Source organism: Schistocerca gregaria, chromosome 2 (assembly GCF_023897955.1).
Source record: "Schistocerca gregaria isolate iqSchGreg1 chromosome 2, iqSchGreg1.2, whole genome shotgun sequence".
NCBI lineage: Eukaryota > Metazoa > Arthropoda > Insecta > Orthoptera > Acrididae > Schistocerca > Schistocerca gregaria.
In genome coordinates, this window is record NC_064921.1 from 259887758 (window position 1) to 259914214 (window position 26457).

The following is a 26457-nucleotide window of genomic DNA, read 5'->3' on the forward strand; positions in this document are numbered from 1 at the left end:
GCAACGTGGAAACTCCCACGTGCTGCTATCAGAATTTCTAAAATCGTGGCCTGAAATCAGTGATAGCCTGGATTTGATCATGCGTAATCTCCTTTCACTCGGTTTCCGGCTTTTGCAGATGTTACTGTATTTGGAAGTGAAAATTCTTTTCTCTACAGTCTTTCCAGCTGGCTTTGAGCGGTCAAGCCAACGTTTTTGGTTCAAATGGCTCTGAGCGCTATGAGACTCAACATCTTAGGTGATAAGTCCCCTAGAACTTAGAACTACTTAAACCTAACTAACCTAAGGACATCACACACACACACCCATGCCCGAGGCAGGATTCGAACCTGCGACCATAGCAGCCTCGCGGTTCCGGACTGCAGCGCCAGAACCGCACGGCCACCGCGGCCGGCGCCAACGTTTTTCAACGTCGTTAATAAGTAGATATTTTTTGTACCATATTCAAAATACAAAATATTTTGGTGTATTTATACTCATCCCTTTGCATTTTGTTACATTTGTACCATTTTCTTTTTGTAGCTAAATCGTAAAATTCCGTAAAGAAAATTGTATCAGAATGAATGCATTTACAACCCACCGATAATTTGTGATACAAAGCGGTAATGCACAAATTAGGCATCCGAAGCTTGAATGAAGTTCAAAGTGTTCTAGTATATACTGGCTGCTAATTGGTAGTTCCTGAGTTTGTCTCATGGTGACATGTAAGATCGCCCCCCTCTCACCGTCCTCCTTCCTCATCACTCCCACGAAATCTCATATTAACTGCTAATATCTAAAAACGCAGACGAGATTTTTGTTCGGAACCAAAATACGAAAATAGTTGTAACTGAACAGAAGATCGCTCATAAAATAGAGGCCTCTTCAGAGGTACAAATCACCTACTTCGAAAATGTAGAATTCAAACTGATGGAATAACGTAGTATGGAAACTTGTATACTATATGTTATCCACTTAAAATAACCATTCAGTTATTTAACAGATAACATTTACGAATATTTTCAAGAACGTATATATTGCCTGGTGTGTGGTGCAAGACATACAGTGAAACTGCAGTTGTTTTACATTCACAAATAGTGCTCCGAAATATCAAATTACTAGTCTCCTTAATTACGTTATTTTGCCATTTTGCCATTTTGATTTTTGTAAACATATACAGGGTGTTACAAAAAGGTGCGGCCAGACTTTCAGGAAACATTCCTCACACACAAAGAAAGAAAATATGTTATGTGGACATGTGTCCGGAAATGCTTACTTTCCATGTTAGAGCTCATTTTATTACTTTTCTTCAAATCACATTAATCATGGAATGGAAACACACAGCAACAGAACGTACCAGCGTGACTTCAAACACTTTGTTACAGGAAATGTTCAAAATGTCCTCCTTCAGCGAGGATACATGCATCCACCCTCCGTCGCATGGAATCCCTGATGCGCTGATGCAGCCCTGGAGAATGGCGTATTGTATCACAGCCGTCCACAATACGAGCAGGAAGAGTCTCTACATTTGGTACCGGGGTTGCGTAGACCAGAGCTTTCAAATGCCCCCACAAATGAAAGTCAAGAGGGTTGAGGTCAGGAGAGCGTGGGGGCCATGGAATTGGTCCGCCTCTACCAATCGATCGGTCACCGAATCTGTTGTTGAGAAGCGTACGAACACTTCGACTGAAATGTGCAGGAGCTCCATCGTGCATGAACCACTTGTTGTGTCGTACTTGTAAAGGCACATGTTCTAGCAGCACTGGTAGAGTATCCCGTATGAAATCATGATAACGTGCTCCATTGAGCATCGGTGGAAAAACATGGGGCCCAATCAAGACATCACCAACAGTGCCTGCCCAAACTTAAAGCAATGAGTCGCATGTCAACACAAGCACCGAAGTCATCACCACCTTCCTTCAATTGGGCCAACTGGCGGTGAATCGAGGAAGTACAGTACATACTGACGAAACTAAAATTAGCTCTAACATGGAAATTAAGCGTTTCCGGACACATGTCCACATAACATCTTTTCTTTATTTGTGTGTGAGAAATGTTTCCTGAAAGTTTGGCCGTATCTTTTTGTAACACCCTGTATAAAAATAAGGTACTAAGAGTGTTTTTCTCGTGACGACTCCTGCCCTCCCACCCCCCATATCTCTTTCTCGCATCTTCATCTACCCGCTACACAACCGGACGTCCGTTGTTCGTAGTACGAAAGAAAAAATCCGTCTTTGTCGGGAACTGCAAATGCATTACCTTATTAATTGCAACTAAGACATGGTTCTGAGAGATGCCGAAAACTACACGATAGCCTCATTCTGCGTGCTTTCTACTCTGCAGCGGTTTTTTGAAGTGGCAATTTGTCCTTCATCGTTTCAGTTTCAGCAATTTTCTCCCTTCTGCCTGTACAATATAACCTGCCCCTGGATCTAAAATGATATGAAGATCTTAAAAGTAGAACTCATTGACATAGTAACCGTTAATATTTTATTAAAATAAGATTACAACAATCTTGACATAACTTAGCCATCGGAACAAGTGTATACTAATCGTAATGATGTTACAGACCTTCACTTGCTCTTGTAATCCGGTAAACATTTTGTTTCTGTACTTCTGTAGCGGTATCGGCCCTAGTATTTATAAATTGCAGACCGTAGTCATTGGCTACCATCATAACCATTTCGTTAAATAAACGCCTTGATGTGTGATATAGTGATTTAGAAACTAGACTCGTACTTAAAGAGAAGTGAGGTTCAAGTCTCCTTCAGATCACTATTTTCCTAAGCCACTGCATGAGGTGTTTGGGATGGAGCCTTCAACAAGGCCATTGACAGTTTCCTTCAGCTATTAGTCCTTTTTCTGTAACTGATACGTAGTTCTGTTTCTAATAACCTTGGTGAGGACATGACGGTAAGCACTTAAAATGCCTTCCTTCCTCTAGATAATAGTACTAATTTGCTAAATATACGACGCTTACCGCGCGACAAGAATCCTTATTATTTTCTTCAGTGCTTTGTAACACCTGATGTGCCATGTTCAATTTTCGACATTGTTCCACTCTTGCGTAAGTAACTGTATTTTGCCACTTTGTTCAGAAGATACTACGTTATTCTTTGTTGCTAAGTTACTCTTAATCAGACTGCCGGAATGTGGTATTCTATCCCTTTTTAGGTGATATGGTAAATTTACAAGTTCGTACAGACTGAACACAAGTCACTGGGTTCATCATAACACACGAGTTATACAGCGGGGTTTGGTTGCTGCTGCAGCTGGGAATATTTTTCAAGGACGTCAGCGAGTGTGGCTCAGCAATGGATTGGAACACGGCGGCATCTAAGTGTGTGGTTGGAGGACTTCGCGCAAGAAATCACTTCAGCATGAAAAATCTAGATTTATTTACTATGGGAGAAAACAGTGTAACTACTCAGATGTGCATCGATATGATAGGCAAATAGGCTTTAGACATTGCCTCCTCTGCTCTCCTATATGTTAGTCCACTAGTCACTTTACAGATGCTTCTTTTCCTCAGACAAATCTATTTAGTCCGTTTCTCGGTAGTGCAGCTAGTTTCAGTGATAGTTTTCCCAATGGTAAACTGAGAGTATTTAGTACATGCTATACTTAAGACGTTACCAGGGAAGTATTAGCAGCCTTGTCCTGTGGATAACAGGGAAGAGTGAGAGGCTTTTGCGTGTCCGGCTTAATTTCAGAAACGAGCAGATATTGAATTCAAAAGTGTTGAGAGTTTCCATTTGTTCTTGCCTCTAGAATTATTGAGGAAAGCGATAGATCTTCAGGTGACTGGCTTGTAATTAACTTTTGAAATAACTTATGATTCCTCTCTGCACCGCCACTTGATTAAACTAACTCTATACTTATATGCTTTAAAGTTCGTGTATCTTTTAATTGGTTTGTGAACATAGCACACTAGGAGCGAATGTTGTACTAGAATACACATAATTTTGGGAGTGTGGCAATGACAGTGAATATCTATTCTACATTATCTAACAACATCACTAGCACACTAAATGATCCGATTATGCGAGAATTTGCGAGGAGGTAACACAAAGACATTAACGTACATAAACTATTGAGAACTCCATGAATATATATATATAACTGAATTCTCTGTAGGTGCTTGGCAGAAACAATAATGTTAAAAAGGAAACACTTGAAGAATCGTATACGATGTTTCAAACTTACTCCAGTGACTGACCGTTAACAAACGAAAGGAATACTCGTAAATATCAGGTTGTATCCTCAGATGAAATTAAGTTAAACTGGTGACATTAGTTGGTAAAGAGACGTATGCAGCAGAGATGGTTGCTGTATCTGTTCGTGAATCATTTTAGGCTCGTAAATCGCGAGTGGCCCTGTCGGAAGGTTGTTGACAGTAGTGCATGCCGACACAGCCGCGCAGTGAGAGCATCGTACTCACCCAAGGCGGCGGCCGCGAGCAGCGCGGCCAATTGTAACCAGAGGCCGCGTCCGTACATGGCCGGCGGGGACTGAGTTGTGGCTGCGTGCAAGCTCCAGCCGCCTTCCCAACAGACACTCACTCACTGGCCGAGTCCGGCCGAGCCGGCGTCAGCTGCTCGTAGCCTCACCCGCCCCGCCTTGGCTTGCGTTGCCTTGTCCTGCCTTGCCTTACCTTGCTGTGAAAGTGAAATCGAACCCCACTCCCGTCTGGCTCCGGTCGGAGCTGTCCGGAGGTCCGGTCCACCTTCTGGCCGCATAGACTGTATTCAACTCGGCTTATTGCGTTCAACCTTAAATACAGACGTTCTAGGCTATTAGGTTGTTTTTGAATCTCGCTAAGAAGAGATACCCTTTGCCAGTGAGATTGAATTCCGCACCGAGCTACATTATGCAGTGGCTAATACACTGCAATCATATTTCGCTACAGTCAGGCTTCACATCGCCCTGTTCACCGTGATTTAAGTTTACGCAATTTTTCTTAACCACTTAAGGTGAGTGTCTTTCGCATCTAATTACACAACTAACAAATTGTATCGTTAAGTTTCCAACGACAGTGGGACGTTCTCTTTATTGTCTTCCTGAAGAATGGAACTGTTTGCCAGTGCAAGAAATGTGAGTAATAGGCGTTTCTTCTTCATCACTCGTAGTTTCTGGTGCCGCCAGTGCGCTGAAAACAGTTTGCAATATCACATCGGCAAACAGCTCTTCTTCGATAGCTACATTTTGGTCAATTAACTACAATGAACTACTTTTGAAAACACACCCAGTTTATTACTAGATGCAGACGTTTTTCGAAGTCGTCGGGTTGCACAGCCAGGCGCACCGAGCTAAAAATAAAGGAAAATTCTTATGCCTGCCGGGCTATCAGCTCTGCAGGACTACAGAGTGCCGGATTATCGCGGCCTTCCTATATCAGAGTAAAAGTGAATACTGTTGCAAATTGAAGGGGACCAGCACCGCCTTAACCGCCCTTGGATAATCTGTGTTCTAGAAATATCTGCCACACACATTTTGTTTGCAATTAATACTCACAGAAAGCTTCAGCTTTGATAATTGCGCTGATAACCGCGCAGTTGAGCGCCCCACAAACCGATCTTTGACCATTTTAGCCTTCGTTAGGCGTATAACGTGTGGTTATGTGACTGGATTGCACAGTACAAATCCAGAGGTCCGTCGCTCAATCCTCGGCTAGAACTTTTTACACCAATTAATTCTGATAAGACACAAACATTTTAACATGAAGGAAGGATTTTGTAATATAATATCAAATCCTAGAGCAAATTCGGTTCTGTCAGCAAGAGGAGTGAATGTATAGTTGGCGTTCGGAGTGTACTGTAGCCATATTATCCAATAAGTTATGTCGTTTAGTATTGAGGAATAGCATTTGAAAATTAAAAACTAGTCGCAAGGAGAAATAACTTGAGTAAATCTGCATTCATTTGCACTTTGCGATCTCCAGACGCATACCTTGGAAAATTTAACGCCATGGCTTACGCCGGATTTGTCCGTTCTAATGGCAACAGCAAACTGCAAGCTGTTGTAGCCCAGAGAAATTAATAACTAACGCCAAGAAAAATGCTAGTTAACGTTCTAGCCGTCGGCAATGTATTAAAAAAAAGGAAGTGCATCCGTCACATATTTGATTAATTTTGAACTCTATTCGAAAAAACTTTAGTTTACAGGTTCTGAAAAATTTGTGCCTCTGCATTACTTCCGAAAGTTTTGTGTTGTTTATGAACGCTCAGTAGACGCGTGCAAGATTCACAGTTCATAGCAATTAAATCTTGTCTCATATCCAGTTGCTGTGTGGTGCGATCCTTCAGTGTCCTCCAACCAAACGAGATGGTACAGCGATTAAGACACTGGACTGTGATTTAGGAGGAGCGGGGCTCAAGTCCCCATCTTGTTGTATTGATTTAAATTTTCTGCAGAATTTTTTTTTTTTAAAAAAAAAGATCAGTCACTATCTTGTTCCGTCCTTTTCCAGTTCGTGGTAGTTATACATCTCTAATGTCCTTGATGGCGACACTACGCTGAACTCTTTTTAATTTCCCTTCCTTCCTTTTTTCTTTAGCGGTTTCCATTGATCATAAACTTAATATCAGCCCACCTACAAAATTTTTGATACTGTGTCAGCAAATGCAGCACCTGACAATTGAATCACTTAGTGAGACCTATAAATGTTCAGTCACGGTGGTTTGCACTGGTGTCAATTCAGTTTGTTATCTCTATCTGCACAAATGTTGTTTGCGGGCCTTTTATTTCACATAACATTGCTGTTGATCTGCGTTTAAAGGGCTGTTATGCTTAAAGAGAGAGCCTTCCTTTTCGGATTCACTATGACAGCGTTGCTTAAATACCACGAGTCAAAGAACAACGGCTCTCTTCGAAGTTGACGATTTTGTATAGTCGTTCACAGTGATGACACCAAAATCCTATCACGTGAAAGTCTGTCTCAAATGTAGCTTGTGCACAAATGAAGCTTTTTCATTGTGGAATCCCAGGTTACATATTCCAATAATCCTATTTTTGTAGGAATTTGTTTTGACTTGGGGAGAGTGGGAAAGTCCTCTATAAAACAGCCTTCGTGCAGCGCCAAATCCGCATGTCGAAACGGTAGGGGGCAGCGAGCAAGGTTAAGATCGGCCGTTTCGCAGCTGTTGTTCGCTTGCTGTTGCGCTCCACTTTCCTGCGTGAATTCATACCAGTTTGCGTGCGGTACGCGCTCCCACATTTCGCATTGATTTAAAGTGTGCAGAGCTGTAGGATCATTACACTACGCGACACCAATATCTGAACATTTACTTATTTCAAAAAATACTAAATTTAAGCTGTTCCTAAAACCAAACCATGTCACTATGTCAAAAATCATATGAAATATCGTACAGAGTAAATGGCAGTTACTATGTGAGCACGTATAGACTGTGATATAAAATTCTATAATTTGTGTAAATGTTAAGGAGTACTATGGCGTAAAAAGTATTCATATAACATTTGTGTAGATAGAAAATATTTACTCCAGCTACTGTAGCGCAGATAAGTGTGTGCAAAAATTCTGCCGTAACTATAATCTGATTGTCGGTGCATTTACTGACATAGAAGCAAAAAGCTAGTCTGGTGAACTGGTTCCTATATGTTCCCGACGAGTGATGCTAATGACATAAAGAAAGCTTAATTGGTATTAAAGACCAGCCAATTGCGAGACCATCAGAAATAAATTGCAAGAAAATTGTTCATTTCGCTAGTCATAAAAAGATGCTTATGCGATTTCAGAGAACACCGCCCATTGTCAAGTTCATAATATGGAATCTTAGGTTTGTTCAGCGCCCTTTTTAAGCGATGAGAATGAGCGATAGCAATCTGCACACCTGATACCATACTACATTTTAATTATGTTCTCCAGATGCGATTAGAGTGACCAGAAACAAACATTTGATATTTTCATGCTAAATAGACGTTATTAGCCACACGTCATGGTTTCTCACGGGTGGTGGCAAAAACTATCTTCTGCCGGGCGACTGACTCATATGTATGGATATACATAATCCTTCCTCGTGAATCAGTCTGTCTATAACTGTATCAAAATCCCTGCAGTATTTGCTGAGAGTAACCTTCACATACGGACAGAAAAATGCAACAGGGAATTTAATTTATAATGTGTATAGCTAAATAATTATTTTCCACGAAAGCAGTTCCTCATTCCTAAATAGCTTAAAATTCCAATATTTTCAATGCGTCGTAAAATATTAAACTGACGCACAACCTCTAATAAGTGTCATAAAGAAATCCCAAGATCAGATGTTGTAAGTGTTTTATTAAATAGCTCCGTGGTGATCTGTTGTGTTAGTGTTGAAAGTATTAAACTCGTTTGTCAACAACCCAAGAGAAAACGTGTAATAATTCTTATGAACAAACCACACAAAACATTTTTGGAAATGCGATGAGGTAACAATGTTTAAACAGCTGTTATCTCTGTTCGAGGCGTTATAGAATGTGAGGTGGAGAGAGAGAGTGGGGGGGGGGGGATGCAAAAAGTTTCCCTGTTTGTAATAATGTATTTAGCTATGTTTATAGTTTTTATTGTCACAGGCCGGCCGCGGTGGCCGACCGGTTCTAGGCGCCTCAGTCCGGAACCGCGCGACTGGTATGGTCGCAGGTTCTGATCCTGCCTCGGAAATGAATGTGTGTAATGTCCTTAGGTTGGTTAGGTTTAAGTAGTTATAAGTTCTAGGGGACTGATGACCTCAGATGTTAAGTCCCATAGTGCTCAGAGTCATTTCATTTTTTTACTGTCACAATTGATGTGTTGGGCTTGAGATCCACTCCAGTTTTTTAAATAGTACCAGTGTGAGATCCACCTCAGGTTTCTCTTGTTCCTTTGGTAGTAGTACCAATGACTTACATAATTTTGTAGAAGTTTTTGTAAGGGCATGTACACTTGCAGATAAACGTACGTATTGTATGTGATTTTTTACTGACACAGAGGAGAATAATAGTACCACAAATATCTCACCTCACTGGGTCTCCGGGTGTTATCCTTAAAGGTGGAAATCAAAGCTCTGGTCAAAAATACGAACATGTAAAAATCTTTGAATTTCTTTATATCGGCTGATATATATACTGCATGTAAATTATTGTAAAAATATTTAGACCTGTTGAGCAAAAGTGTTGCAATAAAGGGTGAGGAATGAGATTAAAATCTCTCTCTGTCCATACAATAAGGATTTTCAGTGTTTTATATATCACGTAAGGTGATTCTTGTTATGTTTTTTTAATAAGCCATTGCTGATTTAGTACCTGGAGATATAATGTAAAAGAGGGGGAGGGGTGTAAACACAGGGATTATTTGGCCAGCACAGTCGAAACCCCTCAAACCATTGTATGGGAAGTTGGGACGCTTGTTTCGTCTCCTGGTCAGGACGACAAACTAGGTTTTTTTTTTGGGGGGGGGGGGGGGTGTATGCTTCTTTTAGTATGGGAAAAGAGGGTGTTATACAAGAGGAACGAAAACTTGCAAGCGAATAGTTCAGTTGGCGAGAGAAGAATCTGAGATGGCCACTCAAATCTAAGGACACTGCTAGGGTGAGTTTTGCATAACGTCAGTGGACTGTTACATTGTGTTAGGAGGCACTTTGCTGCCACTCAATATGCAAGTCACTTTTACTTCCTGCGCAAGACTGGTTCTAACCGTACGTAATCACCTTAAGTCGGAGTAATTGCTGTTAGACATCTGGTCCAGTATGACCTGTCGTATGTCTTGCAGACAATAATCACTGCCTGGATTTGCTTTAGTCTCCTGCTAATAACATTAGTTGCTGGAAGCCAGCACACCATCAGCGCACTACTTTCTACGTATCAGAGCGCCAGAATAAAAGTTCGCTAGTTAGAACCCCATTTGTCTCGAAGTTATTACTAACTTCGAAGAAAGTGACCGTGAGAATTTTATCAGTTGAATGAACATGTTCTTGTATTCTTTTCAATCTTAGGCTATAATGGAAGTTTGTTAACTGTGTCAGTATAAATAATTAAGGAAGTCTGTAAATTGCAATTTCAGTCAGTTTACCCATACTCCAAAATAGATTTTTTTAACGGAAATATTTATAAGGTGCGGTAAATACATCCGTACAGGTGGCACACGTAATCGGCTTGCTTTGTTGATTGCAAGTTGTCCACGTACTCGCATTGATTGTGATTAATAAATGTGATTAGCCAGCTTCTCAAACTGGATAACAGAAAAACAAATCAATCATCATGTGCATAGCTTCCCAGTGTGTACTGATGTACCACTACTTCAGTGGTCCCCAATTTGCGTCTCTCAACAGATTCAACTGTATAACCTTGTACTTGCTAGTCTGAACTTGTTCGCAGTTTCTGATGACCACAGTGTTGAGGAGGAGTGAAATCCTATCTTTTGGTTTGCAGGAGGGTACTTTGAACTATGACTTACTTCCCAATTAAAGCTAAATTTTTAAAAAAATCACATTACTGAAGATCACTCGTGTTTAGTACTGTTTGCCACTAAATCTCTCGATAAGAGACGTGGGAGTGCCCATATAAGGAGGCAGAATTAGGGACCATAAAACTAGGGCATAATAAACTCTTGCTGCATGCTTTCCATTGCCGCGCCGGCAGTCGACAGTCCATATATTCCCCGTAGCGTCTGACCATCCTGTCGGACACTCAGGCTCGTCACTTTCTAATGCCACACGGCGCGTCGTAAGGTTTAGATGGCCGGTACTTTCTAGCCTGAGCCGCCGCAGCATCTCAAGTGACCCATTAACTTTCGTCTACTTTCACGATGGACCTCGGGTTGTGAGCTACATTTTATCTTTCAGTGTGGGTAGCAGAATATTCAGATATTTGCTGATTAACTGCATTGAAATCTCATGTAATTCGAAACTGCAAGTCACTTGACGAATTTATCAGAGCGTTAGTCTTAACAACAAATTCACAGTGACAACCTCAGTAGTTCATGACGTTGCGGAACTGGCAAGGTGCCTCCTAACACCGTTGGTTGACGTTAGTCTACGTTCATTAAGTCTTTCATTGTATGTTCACGGTTACGCGATAGTTATTTTGCAACTGAAGAATGTTGTCGACTAACTACTGTCTTTTATGAAACTAGCTTTTGAGGTTTTGTACATTGTTTAGAATACCATAGGACTTTCCAACCTGTGTAAACCATTTGTTCCTTAGTTTCGGAAAAATGGGTGTGCACAGGTCGAGAAGTACTCCGTTCGTACATTGACGTGAAGGAAACACAGTGTCATAACAGAAGGCGAAAAGAAACAAAGGCTCCCTTCTCACATTTATGTGCAGTTAGTACACTGCTGGCCATTAAAATTGCTTCACCACGAAGATGACGTGCTACAGACCCGAAATTTAACCTACAGGAAGAAGATGCTGTGATATGCAAATGATTAGCTTTTCACAGCATTCGGACAAGGTTGGCGCCGGTGGCGACACCTACAACGTGCTGACATGAGGAAAGTTTCCAACCGATTTCTCATACGCAAACACCAGTTGACCGGCATTGCCTGGTGAAACGTTGTTCTGCAGCCTCGTGTATGGAGGAGAAAAGCGTACCATCACTTCTCCGACTTTGATAAAGGTCGGATTGTAGCCTATTGCGATTGCGGTTTATCGTATCGCGACATTGTTGCTCGCGTTTGTCGAGATCTAATGACTGTTAGCAGAGTATGGAATCGGTGGGTTCAGGAGGATAATGCGAAATGCCGTGCTTGATCCCAACGGCCTCGTATCACTAGCAGTCGAGATGACAGGCATCTTATCCGCATGGCTGTAACGGATCGTGCAACCACGTCTCGATCCCTGAGTCAACAGGTGGGGACGTTTGCCAGACAACAACCATTTGCACGAACAGTTACGACGACGTTCGCAGCAGCATAGACTATTACCTCGGAGACCGTGGCTCGGTTACTCTTGACGCTGCATCACAGACAGGAGCGCCTGCGATGGTGTACTCAACGACGAACCTGGGTGCACGAATGGCAAAACGTCATTTTTTTCGGATGAATCCAGGTTCTGTTTACAGCATCATGATGGTCGCATCCGTGTTTGGCGACGTCGCCGTGAACGCACATTGAAAGCGTGTATTCGTCATCGCCATAACGTCGTATCACCTGGCGTGATGGTATGAGGTTCCATTGGTTACACGTCTCGGTCACCTCTTGTTCGCATTGACGGCTTTTTGAACAGTGGACGTTACATTTCAGATGTGTTACGACCCGTGGCTCTATCCTTCATTCGATCCCTGCGAAACCCTACATTTCAGCAGGATAATGCACGACCGCATGTTTCAGGTCCTGTACGGGCCTTTCTGGATACAGAAAATGTTCGACTGTTGCCGTGGCCAGCACATTCTCAAGATCTCTCACCAATTGAAAACGTCTGGTCAGTGGTGGCTAAGCAACTGGCTCTCCAAAATACGCCAGTCACTACTCTTGATGAACTGTGGTATCGTTTTGAAGCTGCATGGGCAGCTGTACCTGTACACGCCATCTAAGCTCTGACTCAATACCCAGGTGTATCAAGGCCGTTATTACGGCCAGATGTGGTTGTTCTGGTTACTGATTTCTCAGGATCTATGCACCCAAATTGCGTGAAAATGTAATCACATGTCAGTTCTAGTATATATTTGTCCAATGAATACCTGTTTATCATCTGCATTTCTTCTTGGTGTAGCAATTTTAATGGCCAGTAGTGTACATCTTAGCTGATCTGCTTAGTAGATGTCTCATAGCTCATCCGTTCTTATTCTTATTTTATATGCAGGCATCATCGACTCCTGCGCTCTCTTGAGTTTTTAAGCAGAAAAATAATGCTTGCATTTGGGATCAGGCTTTGTGTGTCATTCTGTTGAACGGCCCTTGGTGTCTCCTGTATAACGTCTAATCAGAATGTAGTGTTGAGATTCCTCTTGTTCGCAGTTTTATTTGCAGACGTGTGAGAACACTTGTGTATTTCAAAAAATAAAAAAAAACAAATTACATGAGAAGGTAGAAGATCAGTGCACAAAGTTGTTCAGTTTTTAAATTTACATGAAAAATTATTTACGATTATGATCCATATCCATACGGCAGATGTTGGGTATTTTTACTGTACAGATAATCGTTTCATTATTAGTATCAATTTGGTTGCGGAGGCCACGAAGGTCTCCCTCCCTTTCTCCCTCGAAACGCGCGAAGTTATTCCCTCTCCCATCTCCTCCTCCTGCCTACCGTCCCCCAGTTCCCTAGGCATTGTTTGGCAGGAGTCTTATTCGACGTAAATATGTGTTCTTGTCCCCAAGCTGTGGTTTAAGAACGAAGAATATTCCACTTTAGTATTACAAAAACATTATGTTCAACTTAATCCAGTGATTGAATGATTTATTACAAACAAACAAAAAAAGCTCGCTGTGTGGTTTGACCCAAGTAGATCAATACGGAGACGTCGCTTCGATTGGACGTCATTGGACAAACAAATATAGCGCATGTCCTTTGCTTCTTCAGAAACATGCACGCACTGATACGTGCTGAGAAGCAGCAACTCTCACATTTCATATAGGACAAGGATTAATGATTGATAAGATAATGCCATTTGCTGTAGCATGTGCCTCTCTCTCTCTCTCTCTCTCTCTCTCTCTCTCTCTCTCTCTCTCTCTCTCTCTCTCTCTCTCTGTGTGTGTGTGTGTGTGTGTGTGTGTGTGTGTGTGTGTGTGTGTGTGTGTGTGTGTGTTTGGGGGGGGGGGGGGGCAGAGAGATTCAGACTATTCCCAGGAACCTTTGCGTAAACATTTGAAATAGTTGGAAAAGCAGGTAGCATCGGTCCTATCACTATGAGGGAGGGTAATCTGCGAAAGTAGTCCTGAAAATCCCATTATGACCGTGGTACAACTTTTGTCACGATAAAGTGTCTGAAATTCACGCGAATGTTGTACCTCCGCTTTGACAGAGCTGGTTTAAAGAACATTCTCATCGAATTTTAATGGACTAAATAATTTACCTGTATGCTGCAGGCGGACAAAACCATGTAGTAATCGGCTTCATCTGCTTTCACCAGAAACAATATTGTAGTGCATAGTGTAGGGAGGACAAAAGTTCGTTGCCAATATGAATACCTCGATCTGGCGATATGCAGACACGTTCAACTTTTCAGCAACTGCAAAAAGTGATGATTTAATGCATGTAGTTTGTGTACCATATAATTCCCGATCTTAGTCTATTTGAAGTTGAGTGAATGATTGTTTTCCAGAACCTCAATAAATCAATTCCCCTACTGCTTCATCACCATCATGATCTGAAACATATACCGTGCAGATCGAAACTTTGCCACAGTTTGCCTTTGCTGCAAAGGAGGGTTAGATAAGTGGAGCGGCTGACCTTAACCGATAAATCGACGTTGTTTCGTCACTTAGCAGACCCACAAAAACAGATTTGGTTGAGTTCATTTCCAAGTACTTACCTTAGGCCATAGCTGTAGCTGCTGCTTTTTTGCTAATTTCTCACAACTCCCAAGCTTTTACACTCAGTGCTTTCACGCCTTGTTTCTCTGGGGCGGACTTGTCAAGAGACTTCATTTACTGCTCAAGGTACAAAGCACACCCTGTCTCTCTCCGGTGCCTCTGTCTGGCTGTTGGCGGCTTTCCCCGTTGGGTCGTTCGATTCACTTTTTCCCGCGTGGTAGCAGAGAAACGTGGCGGCCGTCGACAAGGTCGTCTGGGCGGTTCTTGCCTTTCCTCGAGGCTGGACTCAGCCGATGACCAGCAGCTTCTCTTCCGGAGTGTCTGCACGAAAGCGACTACTTCCAGAAATTAATTGTATTTCCTACTTCAGCTGCTTACATTGCTCAAGATTCCAACCGGTTGCTGTAGATAGTGATAACTTGTCCCTTATCAATCAGCATTGGCCTCTGTCAGTAAAAAATCTTTCTTTAAATTGTTTACATATTGCTTATGATCTTCCCTTGTGGGAAAAATTATTAATACTTCATCATACTTGGAGGAAAAGTTCAGTTTTACAAACCACAATGGTTTGATACGGACAGCTTTGAAAGCGTTTTATGGTTTTCTTCAGCCATTACTCTCAGCCTAAGATTGAGGTTTAACGTCCCGTAACCAAAACTGTCGTTGCAGGCAGAGCACAAGCTCGAATTTAGGAAACATGAGGAAGAAATTGGCTATCTCTTTTTCCAAGGAACATTTGGCTTAAGAGATTTTTGGGTATCCACGAAAACCTAAATCGAGATGGCTGGACCGGACTTGAACCACCTTCCACCAGAACGTCTTATGAATGTACTATCTCTCTCGTTAGGAGACCTGCAGTGTTGTTCTTCTGGCGCCAATTATACACCATAACAATACGATAAGTAAGCCTGCCTTGGGGGAATTGTCATCGGTCTTCTTTGTGCGACAAAATGATACGGTAACGAAATAATTAAGTTTTTTTTACTCTATGCCGTGTCAACAGTTCAACAAAGCCCAGTGTTGGTGGTGGTATTCAGGTCGATAATGGGATCGCTGCTCATGAATTAGCGTTTCTTTGTAGCAAGTTTCTTTGAAGCCGACACCTCGAAGTAGCGATCAGAGTACTCAGATTGGCTGTACACTTTGTTTTGCAGTAACATTCGATAGTGTAGTTTTCTCTGCTTGGAGGATGTAACGCATTCTGATTTGCACATTCAGATTAAAATCCCAAACAGTCCAGCAGAGTTCACTCTCTTGCAGTTTCTCTATATCTCTTCCGTATATTACCAGAATGATTGTTTCAGCCGGTTCCCATGGGTCAGTATTAGTTGTACTCTTCGGCACTGGAGACTGCATACACCTGTGTTGCCAAACGGTAGGCAAAGTCGAATGTAATGTGTTTAAATTCTGGGAAAAATTAAGAAAGTTGTGACATCACATAGTTATTTGTTATCTGAAATGTTGGGTTTCATGCTCAAAAATGCTTAGTTTTCAGACGCAGAAATTAAGTACCATTATCTGTGGATTAATTCAGGCTATTCTCAATTTGTTCGTTAGTGTGTAGACACTGGTGAGTTGTAGCATACTTCAAGGATAGGAGGAACGAATGAAGCAAAATCAAAAAGGAAGGTGTGTAAGATTTGACGCTCCGTTGGCGAAAAAGCCGTTAGACAAACACAACAATCTCAAATTGAAAGAGAATAAGGAAGGAAACCGGAAATGTTCTTTTCAAAGAAACCACCTCAGTTTCCGTTTTTTGAGGATTTAGCGAATAAACGAAACACTAAATTTGAATGACGACACGTTTTTGGAACACCGCTCGTCCCGAATGCGAGTCCATTATGACACTTGGCTCAGGACAGCTACTTTCTAGTAGCTTATAGCGTGAGAGAACAGGATAAAAAATTCGCATTATTTGGCCGTAGACGAGTTTAAGACCTTCACTTCCAGCCTTTTCTCTCGTCATTAGAATTCGATCAAAAAAAAAAAACTTCAGTTTTGAAGTAATATCAGGCAGTGACCTTTACCTATACTCTTCAGGATTGTTTACTTGTTTCTTATCGAAATTTTTTGAACGAAGTGGAGTTTCTAATGTAAATATTAATGTGTTCCAGTCGAAGACTGTTCTATACATAGAGGACTCTTTCACCGCATACATAACTATAAGAGAGTAATAGCGACATCCGAAAACTGTAAGTATTCAGCAGAACTTTGCGCTCTTTCCGCAGCTGACAGTCGTGAGCTCCGTGTTCTTATCGGCAAATGTTGCCTGCAGCGTTTCGGATATCGTGCCAGTCTGCAACGACGTGACACCTCGCTCTCCGATCACAACTGTGGAACCACCAAGCGTTCAGCTACTCGACTACGACTACAGTGGCGTGGTGCAGTAGTTACAAATAATGCCTTCTACCTATTGCCACCAAATTTGCATCACGAGGCAAGGAGCAGAACACATTCCGCCGTCTCATTCGCTGCACTCTAGTTTTGTGGTTTGGAATGTTTTTCGAAACAAGCTTCACGGTCAAAGTATCGCATTCACAGAGACCCTCAAAAAATTGTATCTGCTACAACGAAATAATCAAGGAATGTCCTGAAGTTGACTTACTGTTGCCCCCACAAGTGTTTGCAGAACGGTGTAAATTTCTTATTGCACGATTTTGCGGAATAATGTTTTGTGCATACTACGTCAACGAATACTGTGCGTGAAAGACCTTACGAAAAATTGTGAAGTGCTTTCAGCGAGAAAGAAAATTTTGTAGGGTACGTGTGGTATGTTTATTTGGACATCTTCAGTTTAAAAATTTATTGGCTTCTTCTTTGTCGTTAAATGAAGTTCACGTTTTCCTTAACGGTGATCCGTAACTTTCCTGACTGCATCCCCTCTACCCTTTTATCTTCTTTTGCTTTAACATCAAACAGTGTCGTAGTTTTTCAGAAGAAATTTCTTCTAAATTTTCTCAGAAATTTAATCTTGACCTTCCTGTTGTCTTTCTACGATTTGTCAACTTATTGTACGCTAGGATAGCTTAATTTGACTTTCAAATGTGTTAGGAAGTGTGCAAGTTTTTAACATAGAAGTGGGCTCCTACCTTGCGAGTTGCGTAATCCGAGTCCTTCTGTAATTGCATCTGTTTGCTGGAGATCCCACCTTGAGGCATCATCTCGTTACAAATGTACGAGTAGTAAGTGTTCCCATGCCATTTATAAAATATACCACAACAATAATAATTTGGGGAACCTAAATGTGAAACTATCGTCTAAGTTCAGCAACATTTGGCGTCGTTGACAGCGACTGATAATTTCGTAGCCATTTTTGTAGTGACATAATAATAATAATAAGCACTATTATTACACGCAGTCCGATTGTTCGTTATTAACATTTTTGTAGTTACTTTTATTGAAAGTATGACAATAGTTTTCGGAATCCCTCACTCTAGACCTGACAAAATGAAGTGACAGGAATGAAACCATGAAGACATGAGGGGCTCGTTGACAACAAATTTTGTAAAGCAGTGGTTCTTTATCTGCAGTAGCACTGGAAGCAGAACATTTTTTTTCGTACTACGCAAGATCAACAATACAACGATCGATCAGATTCATTGCAAATAATACCATTATCAAATTGTATTAAGTCCGAAAGGTCAGTGAGCAGGACTGGAATCCTGCACTGCCCTCCTGGACAAGTTACGTATGGAAATAATTTCTCTGACATTTTATGATGTTTCAGGTGAATGCCTGTATCGAGTGTATGGCAATAGGGCTGAATTTACGCATAGACCAGATACACTTGGGCTTGGGTGCCGAGAAGAATGGGAGAACCAGGACCTTGATCGTTGCTTGTGCTTCTTCGGTACACACACACACACACACACACACACACACACACACACAGGCAGACAGACGCGCGCGCGGGCGCAGATGCATATAGTTTTAAAACATGGAGGACAGGACAGGAGCAAAGTCACTAGCGTAGCATTCGGTTAAATTACTTGCTAGAGGCCGATTGTTAATGTCTCTAACCGCAGTTGCTGTATAGTTGTGTTTGCGTCGATTCCTGTACAAGTTAACATCGTTTTGGTTGTCCATTATCATCATTGCGTGCAGTATTTTTTTTTTTTTTTTTTTTTTTTTTCAACACGATAAGCAGTGTAAAAGCTTAAAAGGTACACAGAAATGGAAACAAATTATTGAACGGACATAGAAATCGATCGGATCTGTTTCGTGGTTGCTGAAAAGTGAAAATAACTATTGCGTTTCTCTCCTAATATCCCCTTTCCATTCACAACGCCATAGCACTTTCAAGTCGGGCTGATTTCTTCCCACGCTCCTATATAGTTTCCCTTTTCACAGAAGGAAAATAAATGTAATCAGGAAGATTACTTTTAACTGTGGAGTTTGTGATATGTTTATTTTAAGTAATTTAATTCTTAATTGTATTTTTTCTAATATGGAACCTTAATTTTTCATGGAAGCAGGAAATTAGTATGAGAAATAAAAACACCTGAAGTCGAAAATAAACGTGAAGGGAGGGGTGGACGAAACGTCCATGGCCAAGACGCCGATGGCTGTAAATCCGTCCCTGGCATGGTAGCAAGAGTGTGCAGTGCGGTGTGGTGTAGTTTTGGGTTGTGTTGTAATGCATGAGGTATGAATGGAAGAACGAGGGTGAAATTTGAAGCTGATACATAGGCCACTCCCTCAGACAGCATCAGAGGGGCTGGCGAGTGTAAAATCCCCATCCGATGGACGGTTAAAAAACTTAAAAAAGTGAACCATGTATAGGATTAGGCATGCTGTTCATTCCGTAGTGACATTTTGCACACCCTTGACGACGTCATAATTACAATATTACAAAATTACTTTATTCTTCTGACGTTAGTGCGCCGGCCGTGGTGGCCACGCGGTTCTAGGCGCCGTAGTCCGGAACCGCGCGACTGCTACGGTCTTAGTGCCTCGGGCATGGATGTGTGTGATGTCCTTAGGTTAGTTAGGTTTAAGTAGTTCTAAGTTCTAGGGGACTGATGACCTTCGACGTTAAGTCCCATAGTGCTCAGAGCCATTTGAACCACTTTTTGACCTTAATGGTTGGAAACACATCCAATGTGGATTGCTCCTAAAGAATATTTAATAATTCTTCTAAAGTACTGTGGCCACACTGAAGAGTCAACGATAAATCACATCACCAAAAGTACTTGCTTACAGTACTTGATTTACTATGCTGAAGTGATGTTGAAGTTAGGACGCTTCATAGAACTCAGTAGATGCGATACCGTTAATAATTTACCATGTTTTTTTCTGCTGAGACTGTTGACTAACAGGAGATGGTCGCTAATAAATCCTTTAGATTTCTCTGGAATTTTCCTTTTCGGTAACAAATCAATTATCGGTCTCGACAGTGTGATAATAGTGGCTGTACATGTGACTATTGTGTATGTCAAATGTTTGTTTTATTTCGGCCACACGCTTTGTGAATATGTTCTCGTCTTATTTATTGTGACATCTGCCGTATATAACCAAGTTTAATACATTCCAACTATGACTTCGTTTGTAGAAGTCTGAGCATGCCCAGCATTGTGCTACTTGAAAATGGCCAAAGGCCGAAATCATGATTGTACATTAGAATAAAAGATTTATACAGTCAAATGGCGGAACTTTCATTTAAAAAGTATTACATGACTGTGGCCCCAAACCATGGTAAAATTATAAACATTTAAGGTTGCCGATAAGTTGTTGAAAAAGTAGCCCTGAAGATTGGGCACCTTACAGATCAGATTAGTGACTTCTCAGTATATGTAGGTTGTTCGTATTTCTAGTATTGATTGCAAGATCTGCTGAAGAGTTGATTTGAAGATATTTGTTATTTTTTACAAATTTTCTTACGGAAGAAAGAATACAAGATACACAAGAGTCAAGTTCAAAACGATAATTGTCTTCCACCGTCAGACTTAGAACCGGCTATTTCCAGTTACCACCCGCCGCACTTAACAATCTGGACTGCGGAAGCTCTAAATATAATCTGGAAAAACAAAACTACTGCCATCGTCATGAACCACACGTTATGAGAACGTTAGTTTTATTAGCAGCGTTGGGTAGCTCCAAATTTGCTTCAAAATCCAAAGCACGAGTTTGGTAGCTCGATCCCACCAATCCTAGGACAGAGAAATGCAGCTGTAAATTCAGCATAGTGGCACGCAAGACGGAAGTAAAATAGGAGAAGAAAGTGAAATTGTAGTGACGAATTTATCATGGTATCTTGATCTAAATTTTGTTAAGTTCGATGCTTTTAAATTGGAATGGAACACTTTCTGTACAAAATCAGTCACTATTCTTTCCTTTATCTTGTTGACGGCTGCTATGATTTGCCCCTATTTATCTATCGTAGAGTTTGTCACCTCTAAAACTTACAATATTGTAGAGTTACAAACTTTGATAGCTCGTTAGAAGCTCGAGGAATCTACATAACGCTACAAAGATCATAAAAACTCGGATTGAACATAATTAATGGAAGTAAAATGAGCCGCAAGACAGCTGTAATTTGTGATTTCTTTGTCACAACAGGTTTCGCTGCATAAAGTAAGATCATCAGGTGAACTACATAGGAAGAAGGAGCCTATGTAATATATATGATCAAAATACTAAAAGAATCTTTTAAAAACTAAAAAGAATCTAGTATTTTAAGACAGTAAATAAACCGACAATCACAGCTGTCTTGCCGCTTATTTTATTTCCATTCACTACGAGGTTTAACGGGTGTCTCTGTCCGGTTTAGAAAGTCCCATGTCACATGGAACAGATAACAACAAAAAGTCTGTATCACAGGAGGGAAAGTTAAAACATTATATCACAATTAAAGCAGGAACTTTTTTACGCGTCTGAAATAATCATAATTGATGTCAAAAAAATTATTAAAAATCAAGGAAAGAAAATTCTCAGGTATGTCTTGCAAATCGAAAATACCATCAGAAAATAGCAATTACAGTTGTTCCATTACTTATACAGAGTGGACAACAGGCAAACAGAGAAAAAGTTAAAGAGGACGGCGGAAGAAAGTGCTAACGGATTGTACCAGTCGTCATCACTTTTTTGGTCTAGAGCCAACAATGACGTTGTGGGACAGCATTTCGGGCCACATAAGTACCGATCTAATCATTGATTGGAAACCTGTGCAGATCAGTATGTAATGAGCACTCAGTAGTCTAGCTATATTATGGGCGAGAAGTTGGCTGCCGCCACGCAGGAACAGTTTGTGTTGACTGTTCTCGACCACTCTGAGAGATCCCAAAGCTGTGACACTATAATTGCTTGACGAAGTGTTGTTGTGTTGTGTGAGCACATAATGGGTTAATAACAGTAATTGCACTTATATATAAACGCATTATGCAACACTATCACAAGTATTTACTAAATGTTTTAAATGTGTTTCTTCTACTCATTGCGTTGTTGTAGATTAATTTCATATTCCTTGCCAAACCTATTTACCCCATTTGAAGGAAACCATCTCTATAATGCGCATTCACGATTTCATGTTACTTCCGCTTGGAATGTGTACCATAGCAGCTGACCACTACGCGGCAAACACGGCCAGAGTTGTCAGCAGTTGAAGGTAAACAATGAAACGTCGTCCCTTTCACATCCTCTAACCCCGCAGTGGCCGCACTGCTTCCCCTCTAACCCCCGAAGTGTACTTAGCTCATACCCGAATTCAGTTAAGTCAATTAAAATTAATCACCTCTTAAAATATTACTGTGTCTGTGAGTATTTTCATTTGTTACTATGTAAGCACTAAAACTACACTCTTAAGAAGCTCTTAACGTTAGCAAACGTTTTTGGATTTAGCTGTTTTTAAGTGCGTAGTATTACAAAATACGCCCGAGAACTGCGGACCTCGCGAATACTTGATTCGGGCCGCAGTTTGACGACCACTGGATTAGACTCATCACGTTATCTGTCGTGTTTCGAATCCACCACATCTGGTAACAAGTAGATCAATATGTACCGATAGAAAGAGCTATCTGCTTTATTATCTATTATATCTTATTGTATTTATGTTCTTATCATTGAATTGAACCAAATTTGTAACATTCAAGATCTCAAAATACGCTCTTGTCGATTAGCATTTTCTTCCGCCGACCCCTTTAATTCCAAACTTAGTATTATCGATGAAATCCAAAACAACCGGCCAGCGGATAGCCTGATGGAAATTGGCATTTATGAATAAATCGTTCAAGACAAAACGAAATTTAGCACTCGAATTCCTAAAAACAAATTTTCTAGGAAGTCTACAAGACAAAATTCAGAGTAAACGTAAAAACGAACAAAATCATTCAGTGAAGAGATATTAAAGGAAAAGGAAAACGGAATGGACTAAATAAGTTCAAATGGCTCTGAGCACTATGGGACTTAACATCTGTGGTCATCAGTCCCCTAGAACTTAGAACTACTTAAACCTAACTAACCTAAGGACATCACACACACCCATGCCCGAGGCAGGATTCGAACCTGCGACCGTAGAGGTCCCGCGGTTCCGGACTGTAGCGCCTAGAACCGCTCGGTCACTCAAGCCGGCTAAATAAGTTCAAAGACACTCCTTAGTTCGCCACAAGGAATCAAAAGATTGAATATGTATTTCTGACAATAATAATAATGAATGGTAACAACTACGCTATCTTGCACCATTACATAAACAATATGTTTTATCCCTTCTCATTTCATTTACAACATAATCGTGTTAGGAACGCTGGAGACGGGGAAGTTGCGAATTATCGTAAGCTTTGAGGTAACAACGATACTACATCAGTTGGTTCGGAGCACTGGAGCTTCAGAGTGTGTACACTTATACTAGCAATATAGGAGGAAGCTGCTGGAAAAACATCCACTAAATGAATAGAGGACCAAATCTTAATCAGGCTTAGAACCCAAGTAAATGTGACACAAATCGAGAATCCAGAAACGTCAGTAGAGTAAAGTAGAGCCGGGTCATTGACATTTATGGGAACTTCGATTAGTGAAGTCTTTGACTCCCTGGATTGTAGCGTCTCTGCAATCTTTTCCGAGTCGGTAAAGCTGTTTTAAGTCGAGTTTGTCATTCACGTGAGGGCATGAGTTGTGCAACTCTGCTGTCAACAAACGAAAGGGAAGTTAAATGTACTGTTCTTAGCATTAATCGCAATGATTTTGATTTGAGTGCGTTTACAAGGTTCTTCGTGGAGTGATGATTCATTGCCAGAGTTTCGTTTCGAGGGCACGGCAGTCATTTGGTTCTTCCTATAACAGCGAGTATAAATGAAAGTGAACAAAAGGCGACAAAGTGGTAGTTCAGAGCGAGGCTGAAAGCTGGCCAGGTGGTCCGCATACCGGCAGTAGCAACGAAGTGCGGCGGCTCGGGGAGAAACACGCTCGCTCTTCCTCCCCACGTAGCGTTACGTCTGCGCTGCGTGTTACACGACCATTTCCACTGTTGACGCAAGCCACGCTGCTGAGCAACCTAAAAGTCCTTGCAGCCGCTCCACAAAGTATTCAACGTGCAGTGCGTTCGAATTTAGTTCTCAGAGTGCTGTGCGTTTTATTTTAGAGACGGTGACCTTGTATCATCTGAGAGGCAGCATCTGAATTCTTGAACTCAAATTGAGAAGAGTCGTGAGAGATGTATTTCTAAATTTCTCTTAATTGGGTTGTAAGAAAATATGGAAACCAGTGTACCAGGAACCTAGTCCGGATGACGATATACCTATTTTCAAATTAAATACTTACCATTACAGCATTGGATTGGGTTTCGACTAATGCGCCAACAACAAAACGCAACACAAATGAATTGAAAATTATTTTGACTGAGAAATCTGCGAACGCTGACAATAGTCAGCACCATCTCCATATTGTTTCCACAGTTAACACATTGATTTAATAGCGGATGCCACTTGCTGCAAATGAAATATAAATTCGTACATGCCGTTAGCAGTTCCAGTGTACCCCACTCCTCCTCATTCACTCTTCTGCATTCACCCCTCCACAACACCTGTAGAATGTACAGTCTTCGAAGTGTTGACAGTAAATACCAAAAGCGACAGAAGTTGAGCAGTATGGGTATGGGCCTCACCCAGATACCGGTAGGAACAGAAAAGCTTACTTAATAAAGTATAAAGACACAAGCATCCTTAAAAATCACTTTTACCCTTTCTTCACTCATACAACGATACAACAAACAGAGATGGCTGGATGAGATGTTGAAAAGTTTTCCAGACAGTGATTTAAAATATATTTTTAATTATCTTTAGTCTGTTGGATAGCAACGAAGCCCTGTTTCATTACAGTGTCTTGTCGCAAGACCAATCGTATTGACGCACAATAGTTGCACAACACGTACTGGATGTTGACACATTTACGGTGACGGTCGATAATGTAACGTGAAAAGTTATTAATCCGGGACCAGAAAAACAATTAAAAAGGAAGCTACCAGGTGGATCCTAACAAAAATACACCACACACTGCCGCAAGCCAGTTACCGGCAGTATGCAACGCAAATAAAGATTTAACTCCTTTTGCCCCATAAGTCCGCAAAGTCTCGAAAATTAGTTTTTGGGAATAAAGAAATATCACAAAATGACGGAATTTTAACAGTTCAAAATAAATATATAAAATGACCATAACCATTAGCAATAGGAAACATTAAATTTACAAGGCACTATTAACTCCAATTATGAGTGTTTGTGGGAAATAAATTGGTTCCTGTCATTTGTTTCTAGCACGCCGTTGGGGAAAAAAGAAAGTTTTCTGTCTCGAAAGCCATCAGGAAAAGAGCGCGCAGTAAAACAAGTCTGTTGAATTATTGAAGGATACTATTTTCATTAGTCGATTGCCTGGCGCGTTCTGTTGTATACCTTGTTTTTCGTCTGCCCTCTTGTCTCGTGTACAGGATTGCCATCTGTCGCGATATATCGGGACCATCACCGTTATGAACCTTCTTGTCCCGACTTGACCCGGTTTTGCCACAAATTTGCAGAAATGCTGTTATGAACATGGCTCAAGTACTGAAGTAACGCCATCTTTTAGCGCAACATGTAAATACAGTCTCAGTTAATTTTATTTATGGAGTTTATGTTAACAAGGTCGTCTCACAGATGGCCTTGCAGGTTGCGTATCCTGTATCGACGAAGCAAGTACATTCTAGATCTAGTGCCACAATATAGAAAATACCAGCCTTTTACATTAGACCATAGCTTACGAAAATGCCTAAGGATGGGAAGAGAAAGTGTCGCTTTTTGCATGATTACATAAAAGACTTTTTTTTTTTGTCAAGAAAGGACGTACGGATGAGGAAGCGTTGTGAGAGATTTGTAACCGTTTCATCTCAGTAACTCACGGAGTTAGGACAGATTTGAGGCATCACACTTGCACGAAGAATTGTGCAAATAGATTCGCCGTAGCATCGACTTCAAAGCCTATTTACGTATTCATAATTAAAGAAGATACCCAGGAAGAATTGCTCGGAAATGCTGCCAAACTAACAGCTTATAAAGTTATCAAGCATCACCAATCCTTCAGTTCTCTTGACCGTACCGTAAACTGAATACCGTAAAATAGTCTACAGCGATTGTTAAAAATATTTTCGTACCATACTTCATGTCAACACACAACACAATTTCAAGAAGTTTCATTTTACGGCATCGGCTCGGACGCGTCGGGCCACAGGGCTGAAAAGTTGTTTCCGTTAATTGTTCAATACTTTACTGAAGCTGACAGAACTCGGCAGAAGCTGTTGGAGGTTCGTTCCCTGAGTAAAGAAACGTTGGAGACAACTGCAACGTTTTGTCCAGAACAGTTTAAGACAACGGCAAATTTCATTACCTAAATAATCGCATTTTGTGGAGACAATACCAATAGCAACACAAACTTCGGAGGGCTTCGTCTACACGGCCAGTGGAATGTGTTTGTATCTTCCACAGTACTATATCAAGCGCTGTTGGAGTCCTAATTGTCGATATTGAAATAATCGTCATGAAAATATTTAATTATTTTTCAATATACACAGTAAG

At 41.0% G+C, this 26457-nt stretch overlaps 2 protein-coding genes across 6 annotated transcripts in view; one reads left to right on the top strand and one right to left on the bottom strand.

The window, feature by feature from the left end:
• Positions 1–4587, bottom strand: part of LOC126336833 (translation initiation factor IF-2-like) — a 70694-nt gene extending 66107 nt beyond the window's left edge. The window contains exon 1 of the mRNA XM_050000907.1: positions 4421–4587. Within this exon, the coding sequence (XP_049856864.1) occupies positions 4421–4478 (58 nt within the window). The 5' untranslated portion in view covers positions 4479–4587. The remainder of the gene's footprint in view (positions 1–4420) is intronic.
• The window catches only part of LOC126336827 (RING finger protein 17), a 467240-nt gene that overhangs the window by 137743 nt on the left and 303040 nt on the right, over positions 1–26457 (top strand). The gene's annotated exons all lie outside the window — the stretch shown is intronic.